General features: G+C 41.4%; 1 protein-coding gene across 7 annotated transcripts in view; it reads right to left on the bottom strand.

Moving 5' to 3' along the window:
* The window catches only part of PACS2 (phosphofurin acidic cluster sorting protein 2), a 91,971-nt gene that overhangs the window by 34,776 nt on the left and 36,211 nt on the right, over positions 1-20,984 (bottom strand). For 3 of the 7 annotated variants that reach the window (XR_012086644.2, XR_013544673.1, XM_072998320.2), the window contains exons 13-19: positions 20,512-20,647; positions 17,294-17,398; positions 14,196-14,302; positions 12,212-12,366; positions 10,630-10,740; positions 8,454-8,562; positions 8,020-8,052 (exon numbers count right to left, since the gene is read on the bottom strand). Coding sequence is in view for 4 of the 7 variants with exons in the window: in XM_072998320.2 (XP_072854421.2) it covers positions 8,020-8,052; positions 8,454-8,562; positions 10,630-10,740; positions 12,212-12,366; positions 14,196-14,302; positions 17,294-17,398; positions 20,512-20,647 (756 nt within the window). In the remaining 3 variants the exon portion in view is untranslated. The remainder of the gene's footprint in view (positions 1-8,019; positions 8,053-8,453; positions 8,563-10,629; positions 10,741-12,211; positions 12,367-14,195; positions 14,303-17,293; positions 17,399-20,511; positions 20,648-20,984) is intronic. The other 4 variants (XR_013544674.1, XM_072998316.2, XM_072998314.2 and 1 more) reach the window with 3 other exon arrangements.

Genomic DNA, 20,984 nt, shown 5'->3' on the forward strand with positions numbered 1-20,984 from the left:
ATAGATTCATTTGGCTATAAACACAACACCCCCAGGAACCTAGAGATACCAAAATTGCAGGGAAGCATCCTCTGACTCAACCCTACAATCCCTCCAAGTTTGGTAAAGACTGGGTTTCAGGTGTCTAAGTTATACACCCACAAACAGCCCCCCAGGAAAGTTTCTCCCAGGCACCTAGAGACACCAAATTTACAGACAAGCTTCTGCTGACTGTCCTCTACAATCCCTACAAGTTTGGTAAAGATTGGGTTTCCCCATGCCAGCTACTAAAAGGTACTTTCCTAGGGGGAACCCCTCTTTGTGGGTGTGATTTTGGTGTCTCTGGAAAAATGCAAGTACAGGGGGACAGCTATATGGGTTCTAGATGATTGGCCTCAGAGGATCTCAGAGGGATCAAATGGCACAAAAGATTTCCAAGAATCTCTACCCTCCAACACCTATCAGCCTATATTTCCAGGCACACAAAATGGAACTTCCATACCAAGCCACCTCACAAGCACTGCATGCACTGTTTGTTTGTTTTTAGATGCTACAAATGCAGAAGGAAGGGAAGGAGGGAGAAACTGGAGTCAGCTTCAAGTAAATTAATTGCCAGTAGGAAAAAGCTGAAAAGAGCTCATTTACACCAATAATGTAAAAGCTTATAAAGACGTTTCTGTTTTTCAAATCCTCAGATCATCAGAGCTTAAAGCAGGAGCAATAAACAATTTCGAAAACCCCAGATATTTCATACAGTTACAGCTCCCTTCAAGGCTCACTAGTCCTGGAACCTTTGGTCCTGTCAGAAAGTAGAAAAGCTCGAAGTCTAGAGCAGCATCAAAAGAGATCAGCTCGGATACGGCCATTTATTTCAGGCAGAATGTAAGGCCCATTACGGCCACTCTTATCACCCTCTAACGATCCTCTGAAATATGTACATTTCTCCTTCTGTTAACACACATAGTGCAAGAACACACACACCCCTCAAAAAAAAGGGCCTCTGAGAGTGAATTCACCCTTATCCTGTGCAGTAAGATTTTCTTAATCCCATAGATTTGTAAAAGCGTACACAAACTCAGTGATCATTTTGGCTCCTCTTTTCTGAACCCCCTCCCTCTCTACAATTTTACTTTATTTTTTATATTTGGAAATGCAGCTAGCAAAACTGTACATGTGGTTGCACAATAGCTTCATAATAAAGGAATTATTTCTTATTGCTTATTTCTGCACTGGATTGAATATAGTTGTCTAATGTCTCAGGAAACACTAGACTACATCTCATACATAATTTCAATGTTAAGATTTATATACAACGTATCTATTAAAATGTAATATAAACACATAGGCCGAAATGTTGCTGGCATTTTACATGCATGCAGAAGGAATCATGTGAATTGCTACACCTTATTATGGCTAACTGACGAGATGCCAAGGGCATACCAGGTGCAAAACTGGAAATGAGACCAGGCAAACAACTTGCACACTCCTGACATCTCAACAGTTCAACGTGGCAGCTCACCTAATTCCTCTTATATGCATATAAAATCCCAACAGATTTGGGATTAGATTCAGAGGGTCTGCAATCTTACACCCAGACTTCACTGAGGTAGACATCTCTACGATTCTGTTAATTAGTTACACCTTGGACCAAACCTGTAAAGGGCTCTGAAGGTCAATACGAGCACTATAAAATGGGCAGGGAAGCCAGTGCAGCTGGCAAAGCACAGGTGTAATAGAAGTTGATAATGCCCAGTCCCAGTAAGTAATCTAGCAGCTATAATCTGCATTAAATGCTATTTCCAAACAGACTTCAAAGGAAAGCCGCATATTGTGTATTGCGATAGTCTACCTTATGTTTCACTCAGTTATTGGCCTTTTCTAGTACATAGCTGTTACATACAGCACTGATGGTACCTGTCTGTCATGGGTTTGGAGGGAAAGTTCCATCCTATGGGGAGTGGAAGGCGGGACATCAGGGGGAGGAGCTGTACTGTATATATATGTGGAGCTTGTGTGGAGAAGTTAGAAGAAGCTGGAGTGGGAGTCTGTGTGTCAGACTGAGTACAACTGTGTGTCAGTTTGTACATACCTGATAGGTTCAGGTTTCTATCTAGGTAGCCAGAACTGATAGGTTCAGGGTCTGTGCTTTACTTTAAAGGGTTCTGTGTGAACCAATCTGATGTATGTGTGATTGAGACTAAGCCACGTTACAGTATCTTATTTACTTGATCTTTTTATTTACCCTGTTTGTTATTTAAATAAACCTTGTTCTTTTGTTTGTTAAAAATCCATTCCTGGTCTGTGTGACTCCTTATAGGGAATGGTTGGTGGCAGCTTAGTTAAAGTGTGGCATCCTCCAGTAGGTCTGGGGTTGTCACATTGATTGGTGTCCAGCGTGTGGGATACGACTGGTCCAGTTGTCCAGTGGTCCAGCAAAACCTTGGCAAGTGTGCCCAGAGCAAGGGGGGTCTAGTCAGGGCAAATCTGAGAGCGCGTAGGTAATCTTCTAGGCTTACCTCACGGGGAGGTGCGCTAGTGGAAGAACGTGCACACTCAGATTGGGGACTAGATTAGGGAGCTCGGAGGCAACCCGTTTTGGCGGGAAAAAGCTGAGGCAAAGCTGTGTGAAGTAACAGTGATCTAGCCTGTCTGCTGAGAGGCCTAGCAGAGGGGGTGGATTCTGCCTGGCAACAGTTGCAAGTTAGTGCTGAAGGAACAGCAGCAATCTATAGAAGGCTGTTTCTGAGGCAAAAAGGAAAAAAGTCGTCGCTTTATTTTGAGGCTTGACTTTTGAAGGCAGCCTGTTCTGGGGGGGGATTATGCCCTTGACTCGAAGCCAAATGGCGGAAATAGGTGAAGTGAGAGATCCACAGGTAGACCAAGGTTCTGAGGAGGAATTTGGCTCAGTGCAGGATGAGAACACGGGAGAACAGACCTCAGAACTCAGTAGAATGCGCCTAGCCCAACAGCATGAGCTGCGGGTGAGGGAAATGGAGGAAAGGGAAAGGGAGAAACAGAGACATTTCGAATTAGAGAGAGAGAAAATTGCTCTGGAAAAAGAAAGGATGGCGTTTGAGTTAAGAAAATTGGAAATGATGAACCAGAACAATAATAACAATAGGGATTCTGAGGTGGGCCAATTGTCTAAAACTGACCTGAAGAAATTCCCTGTGTACAACAAGGGAGATTGCCCTGAGGTGTTCTTTTCCCTCGTGGAAAGAGCGTTTGTGGACTTCTCAGTAAGGGAAACTGAGAAGATGACCATTATGCGATCTTTAATCAGTGGCAGCCTGGCAGAAGTCTATGCAGAGATGCCAGTGGAACTGATGAAAGATTTCGCTGAGTTTAAAAAACTGGTGTTTGCCAGACATGGGATAAATGCGGAACAGCTGAGGCAAAGATTCAGGTCACTCACCAAGAAACCAGAGCAGACTTTTACCCAAGTGGGGGCCCAACTGGTGAGGCTGCTAGAGAAATGGCTGTCTCAGGAGGGGACAGAGACCTTCCAGCAGCTCAAAGACCTGATAGCGCTGGAACAGTTTTATTCAGTCCTGCATGGGGAACTGAAGTTCCAGGTGAGGGAGAGGAAACCGAAATCTGTGACAGAGGCGGCAGAGATCGCAGATTTTATTTACCAAATAAGAAAGCCCTTAGGTGCTGAGGGGAAATCTGTAGGTAAACCCAAAGAAACCTACAGCAAGTACTCTCAGGGACCAGGGAAAAACCAGCAAGGGGGAGGGGCCCATGTTGAAGGGAAGCCCTCAGACATGAAACCACAAAGACCTCAGATTTTGGAGGGAAAACCAAAACCAGATGAGAAAGACTCAAAGTAGAGCAGAAAATGTTATTTCTGTCAAGGAAAGGGCCATCTAATCTCAGAGTGTGAGAAATTAAAGCAGCTAAAGGGAAATTTGCCTCATGATTTGAGTGGAACCAAGCCAAAAGCTGTGTTCTGTGTCCAGACAGAGCAAAGCTCTTTGCCATTGAGGGAGCCTGTTGCCATGGCTACTCAATCTGGAACAGTTACATCTGCTGATCAGGCTGGGGAAAATGGTCCTCTTGTGGAGGTCAAGCGCTGCTTACTAGTGAGAACAGATTCACAATTGTTTGAGACCGCAGGGGTGGACGTAGGAATACTTGACCATCAGTATAGGGGGCTAAGGGATACTTGTTCCCAGGTGACCCTGTGCCATCCAGACATTATTCCTAGGGAGTATATAATCCCAAATGAGAGCCTAAAGGTGGCAGGGATTGAGGGGCAGGTGATCTCACTGCCAGTAGCTGAGGTACCTGTGAGCTTTCAAGGCTGGAGGGGAGTTTGGCGGCTAGCGATTTCATCGACTCTGCCAGCAGCCGTGCTCGTGGGAAATGACCTGGCTGAACATGTGAAACGGGTGCTAGTGATTACACGTTCACAAGCTACTACGGGGACAGTTCAGGGGGGTACTGTCGAGCCCGAGGCTGAAGCAGATGAGGGGAGTTCCGAAGCTGTGGTGGAAACCTTAACCACAGACAGCAAATTTGGCCAAGAGCAAAAGGCAGACGCCACTCTCCAAAAGTGTTTTGAACAGGTGACAGACACCCAGCTAACACCTGAAACCACAGCGAGATTTCGTGAGTAAAAGGGAATTTTATATAGAGAGACCCTGATGAATATCTCAAAAGGGGGAGATGGGATCAGAAGTCAGCTAGTGGTACCTGAAAAGTATCGCCCCATGATCTTACAAAGGGGGCACTCTGACATGTTTGCTGCGCACTTAGGGGTGAACAAAACACAGCAGAGAATCACACAGAATTTTTACTGGCCTGAAATAGGGAAGCAGATCAAGGAGTTCTGTAAACAATGTGATGTGTGTCAGAGGCAGGGGAATAACCGTGACAGGACCAAAGCGAAGTTGTGCCCTTTGCCTGTGATTGACACCCCGTTCAAATGTATAGGAGTGGATATTGTGGGACCTTTGCCCAAGGCCACAAAGAGGGGGAACCGGTTCATTCTCACCATTGTGGACCATGCCACAAGGTACCCCGAAGCCATTCCCTTGACTAACATTGAAACTAACACAGTGGCAGATGCCTTGGTGGGGTATATGTCCAGGATGGGATTTGCCTCAGAAATAATCACAGATTTGGGCACATCGTTTACATCAAAGCTCATGAAACGGTTATGGCAAATCTGTGGAATTAAACACAAGGAAACCACTGCCTATCACCCTGAAAGTAATGGGTTAACGGAGAAGTTCAATGGGACTCTGATGCGCATGATTAGGGCTTACTTGGCAGAGAATCCAAACAATTGGGACCAGAAGCTGCAATCCCTTTTGTTTGCTTATCGATCAGTGCCACAAGCCAGTACCGGGTTCAGTCCGCTTGAACTTTTGTTTGGGAGAAGGGTGAAAGGGCCACTTGATTTAATCAAACAAAATTGGGAACAGATCACCCAGGATGACCCACAAGATGTTGTGACGTATATAGACACTCTAATGCATGACCTGAAGAGAAACCTAGAGCTAGCAGCAGAGAACCTGCAAGCTCAGAAGGTCAGACAGAAAACCTGGTATGACCAGAAAGCCAGGGAGAGGCACTTTAACCCAGGGGAGGAAGTGCTTTGGCCTAGGCCCTGCAAAGAGAACAAACTGCCGCTGGGTAGCCCAGAAATAAAATACTTGGGTCACATAGTAGGGGGAAGAGTGATCAAACCCCTAGAGGCCAAGATAGAAGCCGTTCGTGATTGGCCCAGACCCAACACCAAGAAAAAGGTCAAATCATTTCTTGGGTTGGTGGGCTACTACAGAAAGTTCATCCCGAGGTTTAGCGAGATGGCGACTCCGCTGACCGATCTGACGCGGAAGAAGGCTGATGACCGCATCCCGTGGACCAGCGACTGTGAGGAGGCGTTCCAGAGGTTGAAGCAGGCGCTCATCCATTATCCAGTGCTGCGTGCTCCAGACTTCTACCGGGAGTTCATCATCTACACCGATGCGTCTAACAGCGGGGTAGGAGCAGTTCTTTGCCAGGAGGATGAAAATGGTGACCAGCATCCAGTGTCCTACCTGAGTAGGAAACTCCAGAAAGGTGAGAGACATTTGGCAACCGTGGAAAAGGAGTGCCTGGCCATAGTATACGCGATTCAGAAGGCCAAGCCTTACATCTGGGGAAGACATTTTATTCTGTGCACTGACCACTCACCACTGCAGTGGTTAAAGACAATGAAAACCCATAATAGTAAACTTATGAGGTGGGCTTTAAACCTGCAAGATTATAACTTTGAAGTGAAGGTGGTCAGAGGGTCAATGAACTGTGTTGCTGATGCCTTGTCAAGAAGACCCGAAGAATGAAGACGGCGAAGAAACATGGACTATGTATATTTTGGTGACCAAAAGTTAAATGTACTTGTTTATTAAACATGCTTGGTTTGTATTAATAAAGGTAACTTAATGTATTGTAAATGTTCATGTTAAATGCATAAGTGATGTGTTTAACCTGGAGTAAGTATGAGTAAGTATGGTATTGTGTTATGGTATAACTGGTTTTGTGTGTTTTGATCGTGGTTGTTTTTTTGGAGAAAAGCACTTTAGCTTTCCCCCTGCAAAACAACTTATAAAGAGGGGAGGTGTTACATACAGCACTGATGGTACCTGTCTGTCATGGGTTTGGAGGGAAAGTTCCATCCTATGGGGAGTGGAAGGCGGGACATCAGGGGGAGGAGCTGTACTGTATATATATGTGGAGCTTGTGTGGAGAAGTTAGAAGAAGCTGGAGTGGGAGTCTGTGTGTCAGACTGAGTACAACTGTGTGTCAGTTTGTACATACCTGATAGGTTCAGGTTTCTATCTGGGTAGCCAGAACTGATAGGTTCAGGGTCTGTGCTTTACTTTAAAGGGTTCTGTGTGAACCAATCTGATGTATGTGTGATTGAGACTAAGCCACGTTACAGTATCGTATTTACTTGATCTTTTTATTTACCCTGTTTGTTATTTAAATAAACCTTGTTCTTTTGTTTGTTAAAAATCCATTCCTGGTCTGTGTGACTCCTTATAGGGAATGGTTGGTGGCAGCTTAGTTAAAGTGTGGCATCCTCCAGTAGGTCTGGGGTTGTCACAATAGCTATGTCCAGGCAATGATTTGGTGGTTTCATTGTTACACCTGAACTTAATGAAAAGGAGATGCAAGGGTGTCTGGCACACATATACTGATGTCACTCTCAGCAAAATCACTGCATGACCACACCCAGCATATCATGTAGATGTTAAGTAACAAGGTGTTGAGGAGATTACTCTGGGGGGGACTCAGAAGCAAGTAGAGCATTTGAGATTTCTTCTACTGTACATCTGTTGACAGTAGCTACAGTGCACATCAAAGACAAGTACAGTTGCTTCAAGATAATATTATGGTATTTCTGACACAAACACAGATGACAACGGGTGTGTGGGGGTGTCCTTGTCTTATTTTAACGTTCTCTGCAGCCCAACAGCATTTGATAAAATCTCCACGGATATGGAAAAAGGCCCGACAATTTGGAAACCGACCTCCCTTTTGAGTTCCCATGGTCATTGCCGGCCAGAAAAGTCATGCTTGTCTCTACGTCTTCCTAGAATATGAAGGGGGAGGGGGGGATGACTCGAAAAGCTGATACAGGTTATTATAGAATTTGTTGAGCTAAATGTCAAGTCAGCACGCATCAAAATGAGACCGCATGTCAGTGGTAAACTGACTGGAGCTTTTCACATAGGTACATCAGAATGAAATTGAAATCAAAGGAAAGGACTACACAAACTTTTTTTCTTTGGCCTAAACTGTATGAGTAGTGGTCATGCTTCACAAAATGCCTTTATGAAGCATAAGCACTTGAGCCCTTGGGCAATGCATTCTGCCTGCTAAAAGAATATCACAAATAGCAAAAAACAAAACAAAACAAAACAAAAAAACCGAAATGCCATACTCTGCCAAAAATTAGCAATAACTACTGTTAAGCTCTGAAAGACCAGCGAAGGAATAATGTAGGATAGCAGAATGGAAAGGAAATCTAGAGAGAACTAATACCTTATATTAAAATCAAATTGAAAGTTCTTTTTCCTTTCCAGAAGCAACCAAAAGAAAAATAAATAAATTATTACATTCATGGATACAAACTTTAAAATTGGACATATATATTATCATAGTTGCATGGGGACCATACCATTTTCCTGTAACATTCACAACTGAACACTTTTTGCAAAGTGTAGTCTTATTTTCATCTGAACAACAGAGATTATCATTCTGAGCTGCAAATCACAGCTATCATAACGGAAGTTCTGCTTTCTCATTCACAGATCATTGCTTAGCCCAGTTCTGTGGACTCATTTATACCATAAAATCAAAAACAGTGTGGTAATATTGTGAGGATTCACTGCCAATACTTTAAAGTTCAATGTGCTTGGAAAGTATTGCCCTTTGGCAGGATTTCCTATCAAGAGGTCGTTTTCAAAACAAGGTACCTTTTCTGTTTGTAGGTCAACATTGCTTCTGCAATGGGTAACTGATGTGCACAGTTTGCTCCAACTATGTACTGGGTTATTCTGGAGACAATATCAGGCAAGTCCTGGGCTAAAATAAAGCAAAGAAACAGAAGTAACACAATCATCGACCATGCATTTCTCAAGAAGAGCCTTGCTGAAACAGATACCAAAGGCCTCTCTCCTCTCATGCTCCAAAAGCACCCAGTGTCATGCCTCTAGAGACACAAAAGCAGTGCATAATAGCCACCATCATCACGGATGGTTTGTCTGATATCCAAGACAGTTATATATCGAATGTCTTCAGTGTAATCCAATTTTTTTTTGTTTTCATTTATTTTAAAAACCAGGCAGTTAAAAACACAAAGTAATCTCCTTACTTTCTAGTTACAGTTTAATTAAAATTGGGTTATGTTCTGTAATTTGTTTTATCAATGTACTCCCCATTGCCTAAAACTATTTCAGTATAGTGACATCTCTCTGTTACTGAGGTTCAACAGATAGGACAGAGATGTATTTTGAACTTCAGAACCACATTCCTTGAGGGTGAATTCTGCAGAGGGGGCCTATTCTTCAGTGGGAGGCAATGGTAAAAGCAGACTGGAGGCCATTTACAAGAAGATGCACGTACATATATACATATGAGGTTCATGCACATACATGCATGCATATGCACACACAACATGTACAGAGATGAACACATACGTATGCTCAAGCACATTTACACAGACACATTCTTCCAGGCTACCTACATTTGGAGGACTTTGAGGAAGCCTAGCTACCAGACTCTTGAGCTCAGCAAGATTTAATTTCCCTTTTTTAAAAGTAGTCTTTTTGATAATAGCGTGAGAGTCTCCGGCAATCCAAGGGCAGCCTAACAGCCTGGCCGCACCTCCTGAAAGCCACTAGACATGCCACAAAATGCAAGCAGCCAAGCTGGCTGTCCACAGAATGTCTGTACTTCACAGTGCAGGCAGCCCACTTGTGAGCTGCCCCAAAATACAGCTGGGCTAGAGCACCTACTCCCAGGGCACAAGGTTCGTTTCTCAAGTTAACAACAGCATGTTATCTCTTAATTAAATAGCAGGGATGGACCTGAGAAACTGAGGACGAGTGGAGCTCTCTCGTGCCTCTTTTCCTCTTACTGCTTATCACTACAAGTAACATTTAAAAAAAAACTCCTAACACTCATTTCCCTCATATGCTTAATATTTACCTATTGCTGAGAAAAAGGAGAGAAGGGAGATTGTGAGTAGGAAAGATTAATAAGCTTTGCCTTCCCACAGTCTCCCTCAGTGCTTCACAGTAAACAGGTAAGAAGCAATGAGGAGGGAACTGCCCCAAGTCCTTTGACTCATTGGCTCCTGGCAGGACAGGGCAGACTTCCCCTTCTCTTGCTTGAAGTACTAAGCAATTAGTACTCCAAGGTGTTTCAGGTACGTCTTGAAGTACTAGTTGGTCGGTTCCCAATGGATTCAGATTACCTCTTCCCTAACTTTTCTTAGAGGTAGGACTTCCAACAAAAGAGAGACCTTAGCAAATCCTCAGCAAGCTATATAGGAAGATCTAATGGGTCTCAGCTTCCCTCTCATTATTCTATACAGCAGAAGGCAGATACCAATACAGAATCATTCTTTAGAAATACTCCAAGTGGATGCCACAAAATTTTCTTGCAGATCCCTGGTGGAATATGTTTGTTCAGGATATCTATTTCCACTTTCTCCTGGCTTTCCATTCCACACACACACCAGGAATGTTGAGTTCTCAATGAGTTATTGTAATATAAAACCCCTCTTAAGTTTGTGGGAGGAAGATTTAATTTCTTGTACTTCTGTAAACTTTGGCTTTCTCTGAACCTGCCAGTCAGTTATACTTGTGGGCACAGATGTTCTTGGCTACACAGGTACTGTACAAACACTCTGAGAGCTGAGATTGTTACTAATAGATATAATTAGAATCTAAAAGGAAAACTCAACTGCTGAATACAAAAATCTGTGCCTGCAGGAAGATCAAATAAAAATTAAGGTAAGAGTGTTGATGCCCCTAAAGTCTGGTACAAATAGAAAAGTGAGAAGATTGCAGAAGCAAAACAGTAATTATTTTTTAAAATGAGCAATTCAAGCAGGCTGCACCAGGCAACTTTACTCAGTGTGCTTACCAGCATTTTGTGCTTCAAGTTTGTTAAATAAATCTCTCCAGGATATATCTTGGAAGAAATTGTTGTATCGATAATCAACTGAACCCAAATACTTTGCTACTGGATGACAACCTACAAAGAACACAAAAATAAATTCACTCATTAAAAACTGTTTCTAATATTTTCAATTAAAAACTAAATAGCCAGAAGCGAGATCATAAGTGAACTTTTCTTCCACAGGAGACATAAAACTAGTAACGCAGAATGTAGGACCCAAATGACAAACAAACCATTGATGGATAGGAAAAAAAGGCAAGAGAAAGGTTTCAGCTGGAAATTCATTAATGAGAAGGTCAACAGGCCACAAGACATGACAAAAGGTCACTTCTAATGTTATTCATTGCCACAAGGGATATCATGACATATGAATTTAAATCCAGATATATTAAGATCATTTTCTCTGATTACTTGAGAATTAGCTAACATTTGGTAATTTAATTCCAGGGAGCTTTCCATGGTGGGAAATTTAAGAACACACGAGTTAGGTTTGCATTTATTTATTATATATGTGCCTTTCCATGTTTTAACTTTCCCATCCATCCTCAATTATAAGCTCTAAAGACAAGTTGTGATGTAAACCACTGTTTTCTGGCAGATTATTATGAATGGTAACTTTTATCTTGCCCCAAGAATTATAGGTTTCCTTCTCATCCTTCAAGGATTATGGGAAATACTAAAGTACCTGAATGAAGGAAACAAGTAAAGGTAGTTTTTCACAAAGGCCATGGCAGAAACGAAGCAAAATTATCCAAAGAATTTGGAAATGCACTTGGGCACCAATAGATTGATGCATGGAGAATTCATTTTCCAAATCTATTTTCTGAGAGCCCCAAAGTATTGATGCGGCTCCTCCATGCAGCACTTTTTGTGATCTGTAGAAATTCCATCTCTATTTCCTGTCTTCCTTTCACTTAAAAATCACCTGTCTATAGTGTTTGCACCTTACAATGTCTTTCAGGACAGACTGGGATTCTGTTGTCCAGGGAAAATAAATCATGAGGAACTGCTGTAGTTTTAGTTGGCATGAGAGAGCCACATAACAAGGTCTTTTCCATGGTCTCCTCAAGGTGGTCTGTGGTGGGGAGTTGCAGGGTGCATGTATGGTCAATGTTTTATGAATCTCCACAGATGACTATTACTGGAAGGAGATCTACAGGTCTGCATCCCATAATCTTTTAAGTATGTGATATGACTCTTATTCAGAACCCTTTTTTTCCTATCATCCTGCAAAAGTTATTGGTGTTCACTCCTCTTGGTAACTTAAAACAAAACAAACAACTAAAAAGGGAATAACTTCTATTCTTTTTCGCTATTGGTTTTCCAAGATAAAATGGATGAGGAAGTTGGAAGTGTGGTGAAGCTTTGACTACTAACCAACCTCTTCCATTCTATTACAGAGGTGGGAATGAGAATGACAGTAAATTTTCTAAAGGCTCCAACCACCAAATGCTTCAGCACAGAAAAATTGAAATAACAGTTCTTGTAGCACTGCAAGCTATCAACAAAAGCTTAGATTCAAGAGAGAATGAAAAGGCTTATTTACCTAATGGTATGATGAGAAATCTCATGTAACTGAGCCAGTCTGGGGTTCGGCGAGACAACTGTTCTACAAAGAGCCTCAATACAGCACTGAGGTAATTCTGAGCTCCAGCAACTGCAATTTTAATCGGATTGGGAGGCTGAGAATTGCAGTTACAGCTAAACAAGACAGAAGGAACAATTATTTAAATTACTGCTTTAAAAATAATCCTTAGATAACTGTAAGTACATATTTGTGACAGAGGAGCCTTATTCGGGCATTCATAATTAATACGTTAAGCAAAACAGTGTGGCGGCCTCACATGACCCCGCTGATCATCTTGCTCTACATGTAGACAGTGATCATTTTAAAGGAAACCTCCTGTTATGAATGGAAGCTATTCACATAACTGAGAACCCTGATTTTTCAGGGTTCTTGATCATATGGGAAGCATCCCTATGTAGAAGAGGTAATGTTCTTCAAAATAAAATTCACATCTGAAGCGATCCGCTAAGGCAGAGGTGTTTATTCCTCTTCCTCCTGTGCTTAATTTAATTTTTTTTAAATAATGATTTTTGTCTACTGTAGTGGTTACCATTTACCGGTACTTTTGATACCATCATCGTCAGACACCTACATCATACCAAGTGAGATCAGTGATTCATCCAGTTCAATGTTGCCACACACTGGTTAACAGTTTCAGACAAAAATCGATCCCTACTGCAGATTCCAGAGAGCAAGTCATGGGCACTGCCACTGAACTACAGATTTTGATCACGTCCTTTACCACTGAGCTTCCCAAGAAACAATACAGTGATACTATAAACATGATATTGGGAATCTAATTATTACAGCTAGAGTTATTGTAGCAAAAAGAGGAGGGGAAGAACCAATCTCAACTTCCTGGTTACTTTTAGAACAAGATAAATCAAGCAAACAAACAATGGTAAGTATTAAAATGGTTTCGTTTGTTACTCGCGTACTGCTTTACAGATATCACTAACAATTTACAGCCCATTCTTGACTATAATGTTTCCCTCTATCAGAAGTTGGGTGGCAGGTTTGTCCTTGCTCAGGGAAAACACTTCCCCCTCCAACTTAAACCACAATATAGCAGGCCATAAAATATGCATATAGAGAAACTTATATGCCAATTTTATCCCAACATTAACAGCACAATTTCAGGTTCTAGCAATGTCATCATGGGTTGATTTCCTTGTTCGTCTATTAATATGATTTATTCCATCCCTTGCCAGCAGTGCACGCACCTCGCCCCTGCATTCTACTCAAGACAACCTCTACACAAGGTAATACATGGAAATACTTCTGAGCACTTTACACCTAGAAAAACGTGGGAAAGTCATCTGGAAACTTAGACGTGTTTTTAATATTGTTCTTATTATGAGTTTTAATATGATGTTTAATGCTTTTTTTCAATATTGTAATAATTTATTATTTGGTTTTTAACTTTGTTTCTTTTAAATCCTGTAAGCTGCTTTGGATCCTTTAGGAGAAAGGTGGCATATAAATAATTTAAATAAATAAATACCTAGAAAAAAAACTGGGAAGGTCAATTAGAAACAACTCGATAGCACATAATTATGGCTAATTTTTATCAAGCTAGTATAATTTTTTTTTTTATATATTTCCAAAGTGCTGTAACAGATTTGGCCACCACGGTTTTCCCCCCAGAACTATATGGATTTGTTCTTTTTTTGGACTACAAGTCCCTGCATTCCCCGGTGGCATGGGAGTTGTAGTCCAAAACTACAAATCTACATACATCTAACTTCCCTCTAATTTTTTTTCTTCTGATCTGTTGGTAAGACATTACAACATATTAATAGCACACAATGGAACAAATTACTTGCACAATCAAAGCAGCAATGACAACCTGCTTGCAACAAGTTCATGTAACATTCAGAGATGTGACTAGAATTTTCAAAGATAACAAAAGGAAAGAGAAACTACACAGCCTAAGATTAAATTAAAAAAAAACAGAACTTACTATCTCTGTATTCTGGACACAATGGTGCTAAATGCTGCCTGAATATCGGCAGACGAACATGTGCAAACTATTGGAAGAGCATGTTTTTGCAACACATCTGAAAGAAACTAAGAAGGACATACAAGTCGATCACAAAAAAGAACTTCCTGATAATTGTTTTACATAAATACATGCCACAGTTCAACAAAAACTATTCCAATAAGACAAACTGACACAAGTGTATGTGTAATAAGCTAGCACTCCTTTGCAGAACTTCAGCTTGAGAGAAATGTTGCTGCTTGTTGTAGTTACCTCTTTGAAATGCACAATTAACAAAATCCTATTCGCATAACTGCGTCGTATAACTTGGATGAGGAGACAGAAGTCTTTAATTTAAGATAATTAAGAGCTTCCTACCTTTTTTAGGTCCCAAGGCTAGCTAGGGCTCCCTTTTGCACTGGGGAAACCTTTGAGGGTCTCAGGACAGAGGGGTGAGGAGCTTTAATAGTCAAACACTGTCACTAGACTGCCAGCATTGGGATCACTAAGGTTCTATTCTGGATTGGGTGGTTATTACCAATTTTTGGAAATGACTTGGGAGAAGAATGCAGATAATGATGCAATATGCATATCATTAAATATGCAGATGGCACCAACCTGGGAGTGGTAGCTAATACTGAAAATGACTTTAAACAGTGAAAAATGTAAATTTCATGTAAGCAAGAGAAAGAAATGCAAACATGAAACTATATGTTTTTACTGTTTTAGACACAGATATCCTGCACTGTGAGAGATAGGAAGACTGAACTCCATGACCCTTGGGGTCCCTTCCAACTCTACCATTCTATGATTCCATTAAAAGGAAAATCCGTCTATGAACCAATGCTTCTTCTCATTGAAAACATGGATACACAATGCAACTTTCTAATACCAATTTCCTGCCCCTGGTTCCTCTTTCCTTCCAAGTAAGCCTTATACAATATTTTCATTAGCTTCTCTACTCCCTAAACAGTGTATCACCTTGTAGTATGGAAGAGCTAAAATGGAAGATTTTGACACTAGTATCTAGAAGCAGCAGATTTACAGTGTAGTTCTATCCAAAGTTACATAATCTTTTACTAGCAGATGGTAGTACTAACTGACCTATATTTATAGGGGAAGGAAGACTTTATGTTTTCAATGGGCTTAATTTTCAACTTACTGAGTTAGAAATCCAGCTGTGAAGCCAGAGGTTGGGAGCTCAATTGCCCATTGCACCTCCTGAGAGGAAAGCCAGGCTGTACAGTCATGGGCAAGCTGCAGTCCGGAGTGCCCACAGAAATCATAAAGAAATTCTGATTATTTTCAACCTAAAAAACCCTGGAAAGGGTTGTCATAAGTCAGAACTGATTTGATAACACATTATTATTATTAAACAGAAGTTTCTCCTATTAAGAATCAAACAATGGAGCTCACATCTTGTATTTGCTTACAGTGGAAATTCAAGTACAGAAAAGAGCAGAATAAGGTGTGTTAATGAGCAGCCATAATGAACAAGTGTGTAGAAATGCTGAGTCATGATGACTCATGAGGGCTGACTCATGTATGATGCAATGTCTAATGTGATTGGACACAGACCGATGTGCATTAAGTACGTATATATGTGTACTCCGCACAGTAGGTGTACTTCCTCCTGTTCTGATGAGTGTAATGCTGTTATGCTGCCGGACTGCACTGCTGTATATGGCCTGTAAATACACACTGGTGTTGGTGAAGTTGCCTGCGTATGCATGATTCTTCTGGACTGCCTGGACTAGACTTTATTCTACTAACTCTGCTGAATTTTCCACGTTCTTTTGCTAACAAAAGATATGTGAGTATAACTATGTTTTGAACGGAGAGCTGTTGATCTGTTATCTGAATTTTCCTGCTTTGGGGGTTACAGCTGCAAATAGTACTTTCTACTTTAAGATTTTTTTTTCTTTTTTGAAAACAAAGCTATATACAGAAACTTTCCAAAGACTAGTTTTTCTTCCCTTCTCATGGAATCCCTAGTAGTGACACAACAGACATGTGGCTGTATAGTTAATGTATTGATTACACTACAGTACAATGGAAGTAAAATTTTAAAAACACAAGCCAAGCGCTCTGAACAAGCACCTAAAAGCAGCAGGCAGTTCCGTGATGCAAAACTCTAGCAAAAGAAGCTGAAGCAAATCAGAGAACTCCATTCCAGTGTTTCACCTGGCAATCAGCAGACTCTTTTTCTTGTTTGCTCCCTCCCCACAAAGCAAAGAAAGAACTCAGGGGTAGTTTTTTGCTTCCCTCTCTGCTTTGCTGGAAGAGAACAAACCTGAGAAGGGAAGCCGTTCAATAGCAGACACACAATGCACTACCAAGAGGGTATAATCCGGGAAGAAAATTAATCTATTTGGATCTCTGTGAATTGAGACTTGTAGTTTTTCAAAGAGACGCTTGAAAAGCATGAGATGGGCAAAGTAAAGAACAGGTAACTCCAAACCATGTCAAACCCCAGCCCTTCAACTCTTTGTCTCATTGGCTGGGGCATCCACTGGAGCCAAGAGATAGTATATAACCCAGAGGTTGATAAGGAGTGATAAAAAAAAGGAGCATCATGTGTTTGGTGAGGACACGAAAGAAGCCTTCTCAGTCACTGTTCCTAAACTGTGGAACTCCCTCCCACAGGAGATCATGCTGGCAATATAATATTACAAATTAATAGGTTTATGTATTTTAGGCCATTATAAAAAGATGTAACATTAAAATGTAAAATCTCTTTCTTATAGTTCGAAACTTTCTGCAGCAGGGCCACCAGGGGATTAATAACAATGGCCAGAAACCTTTCATGAAATATCATATGCAGAAGGAAAAACTGCTCAAGTAGTTTTCACAATTTTCTGGTTGTCTATTGCATGATCCAGCATGCAACCGAGTGCAACAGCCAGGTGTATCTGGATGCCTGAGAGAGAGCAGAACAATAACACATTCCAGTTACATCACTCCAGGCTTATGCTGTGCAGACAACAATAGGAGTCTAGCCATTGCTTTTCAATCTCATCATTGGCTGTTCATGACGCAATCCAAGTCAACCATGTGGTGATAGCACTGGCGTTCCTCACCTGTCCTTGCCAGTCAGATGTATTGACTAAAATGATATTTTCTGGTAGTTGGTCATCTGAGATCAAGATGTGATTCAACTGGTCATATACAGTTTTCCTAGGGATCTGTAAACACAAAATACCAAAAATGAAAACAGCCCTGTAGGATCTTTAGATCTTGGGACAAGTTCCAACTTCCAGATGTTTAACCAGTGCTGCTGAACATGAATCACTAATGATCTTCTGATGTTTTTCCTTAGCCAAGCTAAAGCAGCTAATAAACTAGTCCCTCAGAAATCTCTGGAAATCATGTGTTTGATTCAAGAATCGATCTATTGCCATTCACTTGCTGGGTAACCAACCCCTGACCTTCTAGACAATCGAAGGTCATCCCGACATCAAATGGAACATCTTTATATACCTTCTGAAGGCTTGTCAGGCACCACACAACATTAAATCAGTGAGGAAAGGAATACAGTGGTACCTTGACTTACGAACTTAATCCGTATTGGAACGGCGTTCGTACGTCAAAAAGTTCGTACGTCAAGGCAAACTTTTCCATAGGAATGTATTGAAAACCATTTAATCTGTACCTGCCATTTTTCATTCGTATGTCAAGGCGCTGTTCGTAGGTAGAGGCATTAGTTCCTATAGGAGCTAATGCAAAGTCGGTTAATCTGTACTCTACCAATAGGGGGAGAATTTTTAAAATTTTTTTCTTCTTTTGACCTAAGATGAACTTCGGTTTAAAAAAGGACAGGAAAGGGGTTTGTTTGTTTTTTGCTTTTTTTTTTGTTCATAAATCGAGGCTCCGTTTGCACGTCGAAGCAACATTTTGTGAACGCAACCATTTGTATCCCGAAAGGTTTGCAAGTAGAGACGTTCGTAAGTTGAGGTACCACTGTAGTAGAAAAAGGGGGGAAATCCAAAAAGTAGCATAATTGCTTTTGATTCTTGTTCTCTTTCTTCCTGGAAAGATTATGTTTGACATTCTGCATTCTCAAACAACACAGCCTTGAATGGAGGTCAGAACAAGTTTGGGTCAAATGATGAGGATCCTAAAACTAATAAATTAGTTGCCAACAAAAAAAAATGTTTAACAATCTTTGACACTGCTGGGTTAGATGGTAAAATAGATGGGTCTATTCAATCCCAGAACTTTAACAAAGAAGAAACTGGTAATGAATGCCCATAATGAAATGTCAAAAGCTACTTTTGAGTTACCAGTTCAACACTTCATATCTTGTGTGAAGCTATTTCTACAATCAAAGGAGACAGTTGTTATATATAATACTGCCAGATTAATCTGAAGTGAAATGAAGGCTGATATTCTACCTTTGGGCTGAATGCATCTAATTTTTAAAATATACATTAATCTATTCAGAGTTCCACTTTTTCCGTTTTGCTCTCTTGATCTTCAGTTAGAGATCTGGCAGAAGGACAGCAACTCTTTCAAGCGAATGCTCTGGTAAAAATGGATGTAACCTGAGGATTCTGAATAGACTCTCTCTTCTCTAACTCACCTACAGTATTTGCAGGTTGATAAAGGACTTTTTGGTTCTTGTTCTCTTTCTTGCTGGAAAGATTATGTTTTCCATTCTGCATTCTCAAACAACACAGCCTTGAATGGAGGCCAGAGAGTTCCAGAAAAACATCTACTTTGGCTTCATTGACTATGCAAAAGCCTTTGACTGTGTGGACCACAACAAACTATGGCAAGTCCTTAAAGAAATGGGAGTGCCTGATCACCTTATCTATCTCATGAGAAATCTATATGTGGGACAGAAAGCAACAGTTAGAACTGGATATGGAACAACTGATTGGTTCAAAACTGGGAATGGAGTACGACAAGGCTGTATATTATCCCCCAGCTTATTTAACTTATATGCGAAAGGCCGGACTGGAGGAATCCCAAACCGGAATTAAGATTGCTGGAAGAAATATCAACAACCTCTGATATGCAGATGATACCACTCTGATGGCTGAAAGTGAGGAGGAATTAAAGAACCTCTTAATGAGGGTGAAAAGGGAGAGTGCAAAAAACAATCTGAAGCTCAACATCAAAAAAACTAAGATCATGGCCACTGGTCCCATCACCTCCTGGCAAATAGAAGGGGAAGATATGGAGGCAGCGACAGATTTCACTTTCTTGGGCTCCATGATCACTGCAGATGGTGAAAACAGCCACAAAATTAAAAGACGCCTGCTTCTTGGGGGGAAAACGATGACAAACCTAGACAACATCTTAAAAAGCAGAGACCTCACCTTGCCGACAAAAGTCCGCATAGTCAAAGCTATGGTTTTTCCAGTAGTGAGGTATGGAAGTGAGAGCTGGACCATAAAGAAGGCTGACTGCCGAAGAACTGATGCTTTTGAATTGTGATGCTGGAGGAGACTCTTGAGAGTCCCCTGGACTGCAAAGAGAACAAACCTATCCATTCTGAAGGAAATCAACCCTGAGTGATCACTGGAAGGACAGATCCTGAAACTGAGGCTCCAATACTTTCACCATCTCATGAGAAGAGAAGACTCCCTGGAAAAGACCCTGATGTTGGGAAAGTGTGAGGGCAAGAGGAGAAGGGGACGACAGAGGACGAGATGGATGGACAGTGTCATGGAAGCTACTACCAACAAACTCCAGGAGGCAGTGGAAGACAGGAGGGCCTGGTGTGCTCTGGCCCATGGGGTCCCGAAGAGTCGGCCACGATTAAACAACAACAACAAAGGGCAACAGTCCGGGATCATCCTTTAGAGTAATGGCCCCCAACCTTGGAGACTCAAGGATGGGAAACACTGCTTTAGAGTGAGAGTGCAAAGTCTCTTGCACCAAGTCCCAAAAACTCAAATTTAGGCCACATATCAGCTGAAAAGAGTTAATCTCTTCCTCTATCTTGCTCTTGATTTAAGAATTCTGTAATTCCCTCAAGGTGCCCATTTATCCCACAGAAGAAAATATTCATCCTCCCCTGTAGTAACAAAATGCTGTTCTTCACAGGAAAATAAGAACTGGAGAGGAGACAGACCTTGCAGCCCCAATCTGCACTGTAAAGTTAAGAGACCCTGCATCTTCCCCTGTCCCTGGACATGCTTTGTCTTAGCTAATTTGACCTTTAAAATAAAGCAGCTACTCTTGAAGAAACATTACGTGTTTCTGAGTAATGCAGGGAATTAACAGCTGGTTGTAATTCATCTCAAATTAAAGAAACACAAAAAAATAGATGCCTGAAGAGCCATCTGACCTGAAGGTGCTGCCTGGTATCTGGAGACCGTTCATTGTCCAGACTGTTGGCCCTTTCATTCTGCTGCTTGACTGGCTGCCTTTCCTTCAACGATGTGCTTCTGCCTCTACGGCCCACCTGCTTCCCTTCTGGTCTGCTAAAGAAGAATATTTGCACATTTACCAAGAAAATAAAGACACTACTGGAGCAGCTGAGTATGCTGCAGTGTCCCTGAGGAACAAGCAGGAAGGAGGAAAGGACCAAGAACACTGGGCTTCTTTCCTTCAAAACGTTCATATACTGCCATTTATTAATGACTTCAAGGTGATTCACAGAAATTAAACAGCAATTCACATGCAGATCAGCAAGCAGTTAAAAGCTCGATTAAGTCAGAGTTCTAAATTCTTAAGACAATAAAAGTGTTTTAATATGCCAGGTGAATGGGGAGCTTTTATCTCGTCAGCCAGACAGCAAATTTGGGGCCAGACATACTT

The sequence above is a fragment of the Pogona vitticeps genome, chromosome 4 (genome assembly GCF_051106095.1).
Source record: "Pogona vitticeps strain Pit_001003342236 chromosome 4, PviZW2.1, whole genome shotgun sequence".
In the NCBI taxonomy this organism is placed as follows: Eukaryota; Metazoa; Chordata; class Lepidosauria; order Squamata; family Agamidae; genus Pogona; species Pogona vitticeps.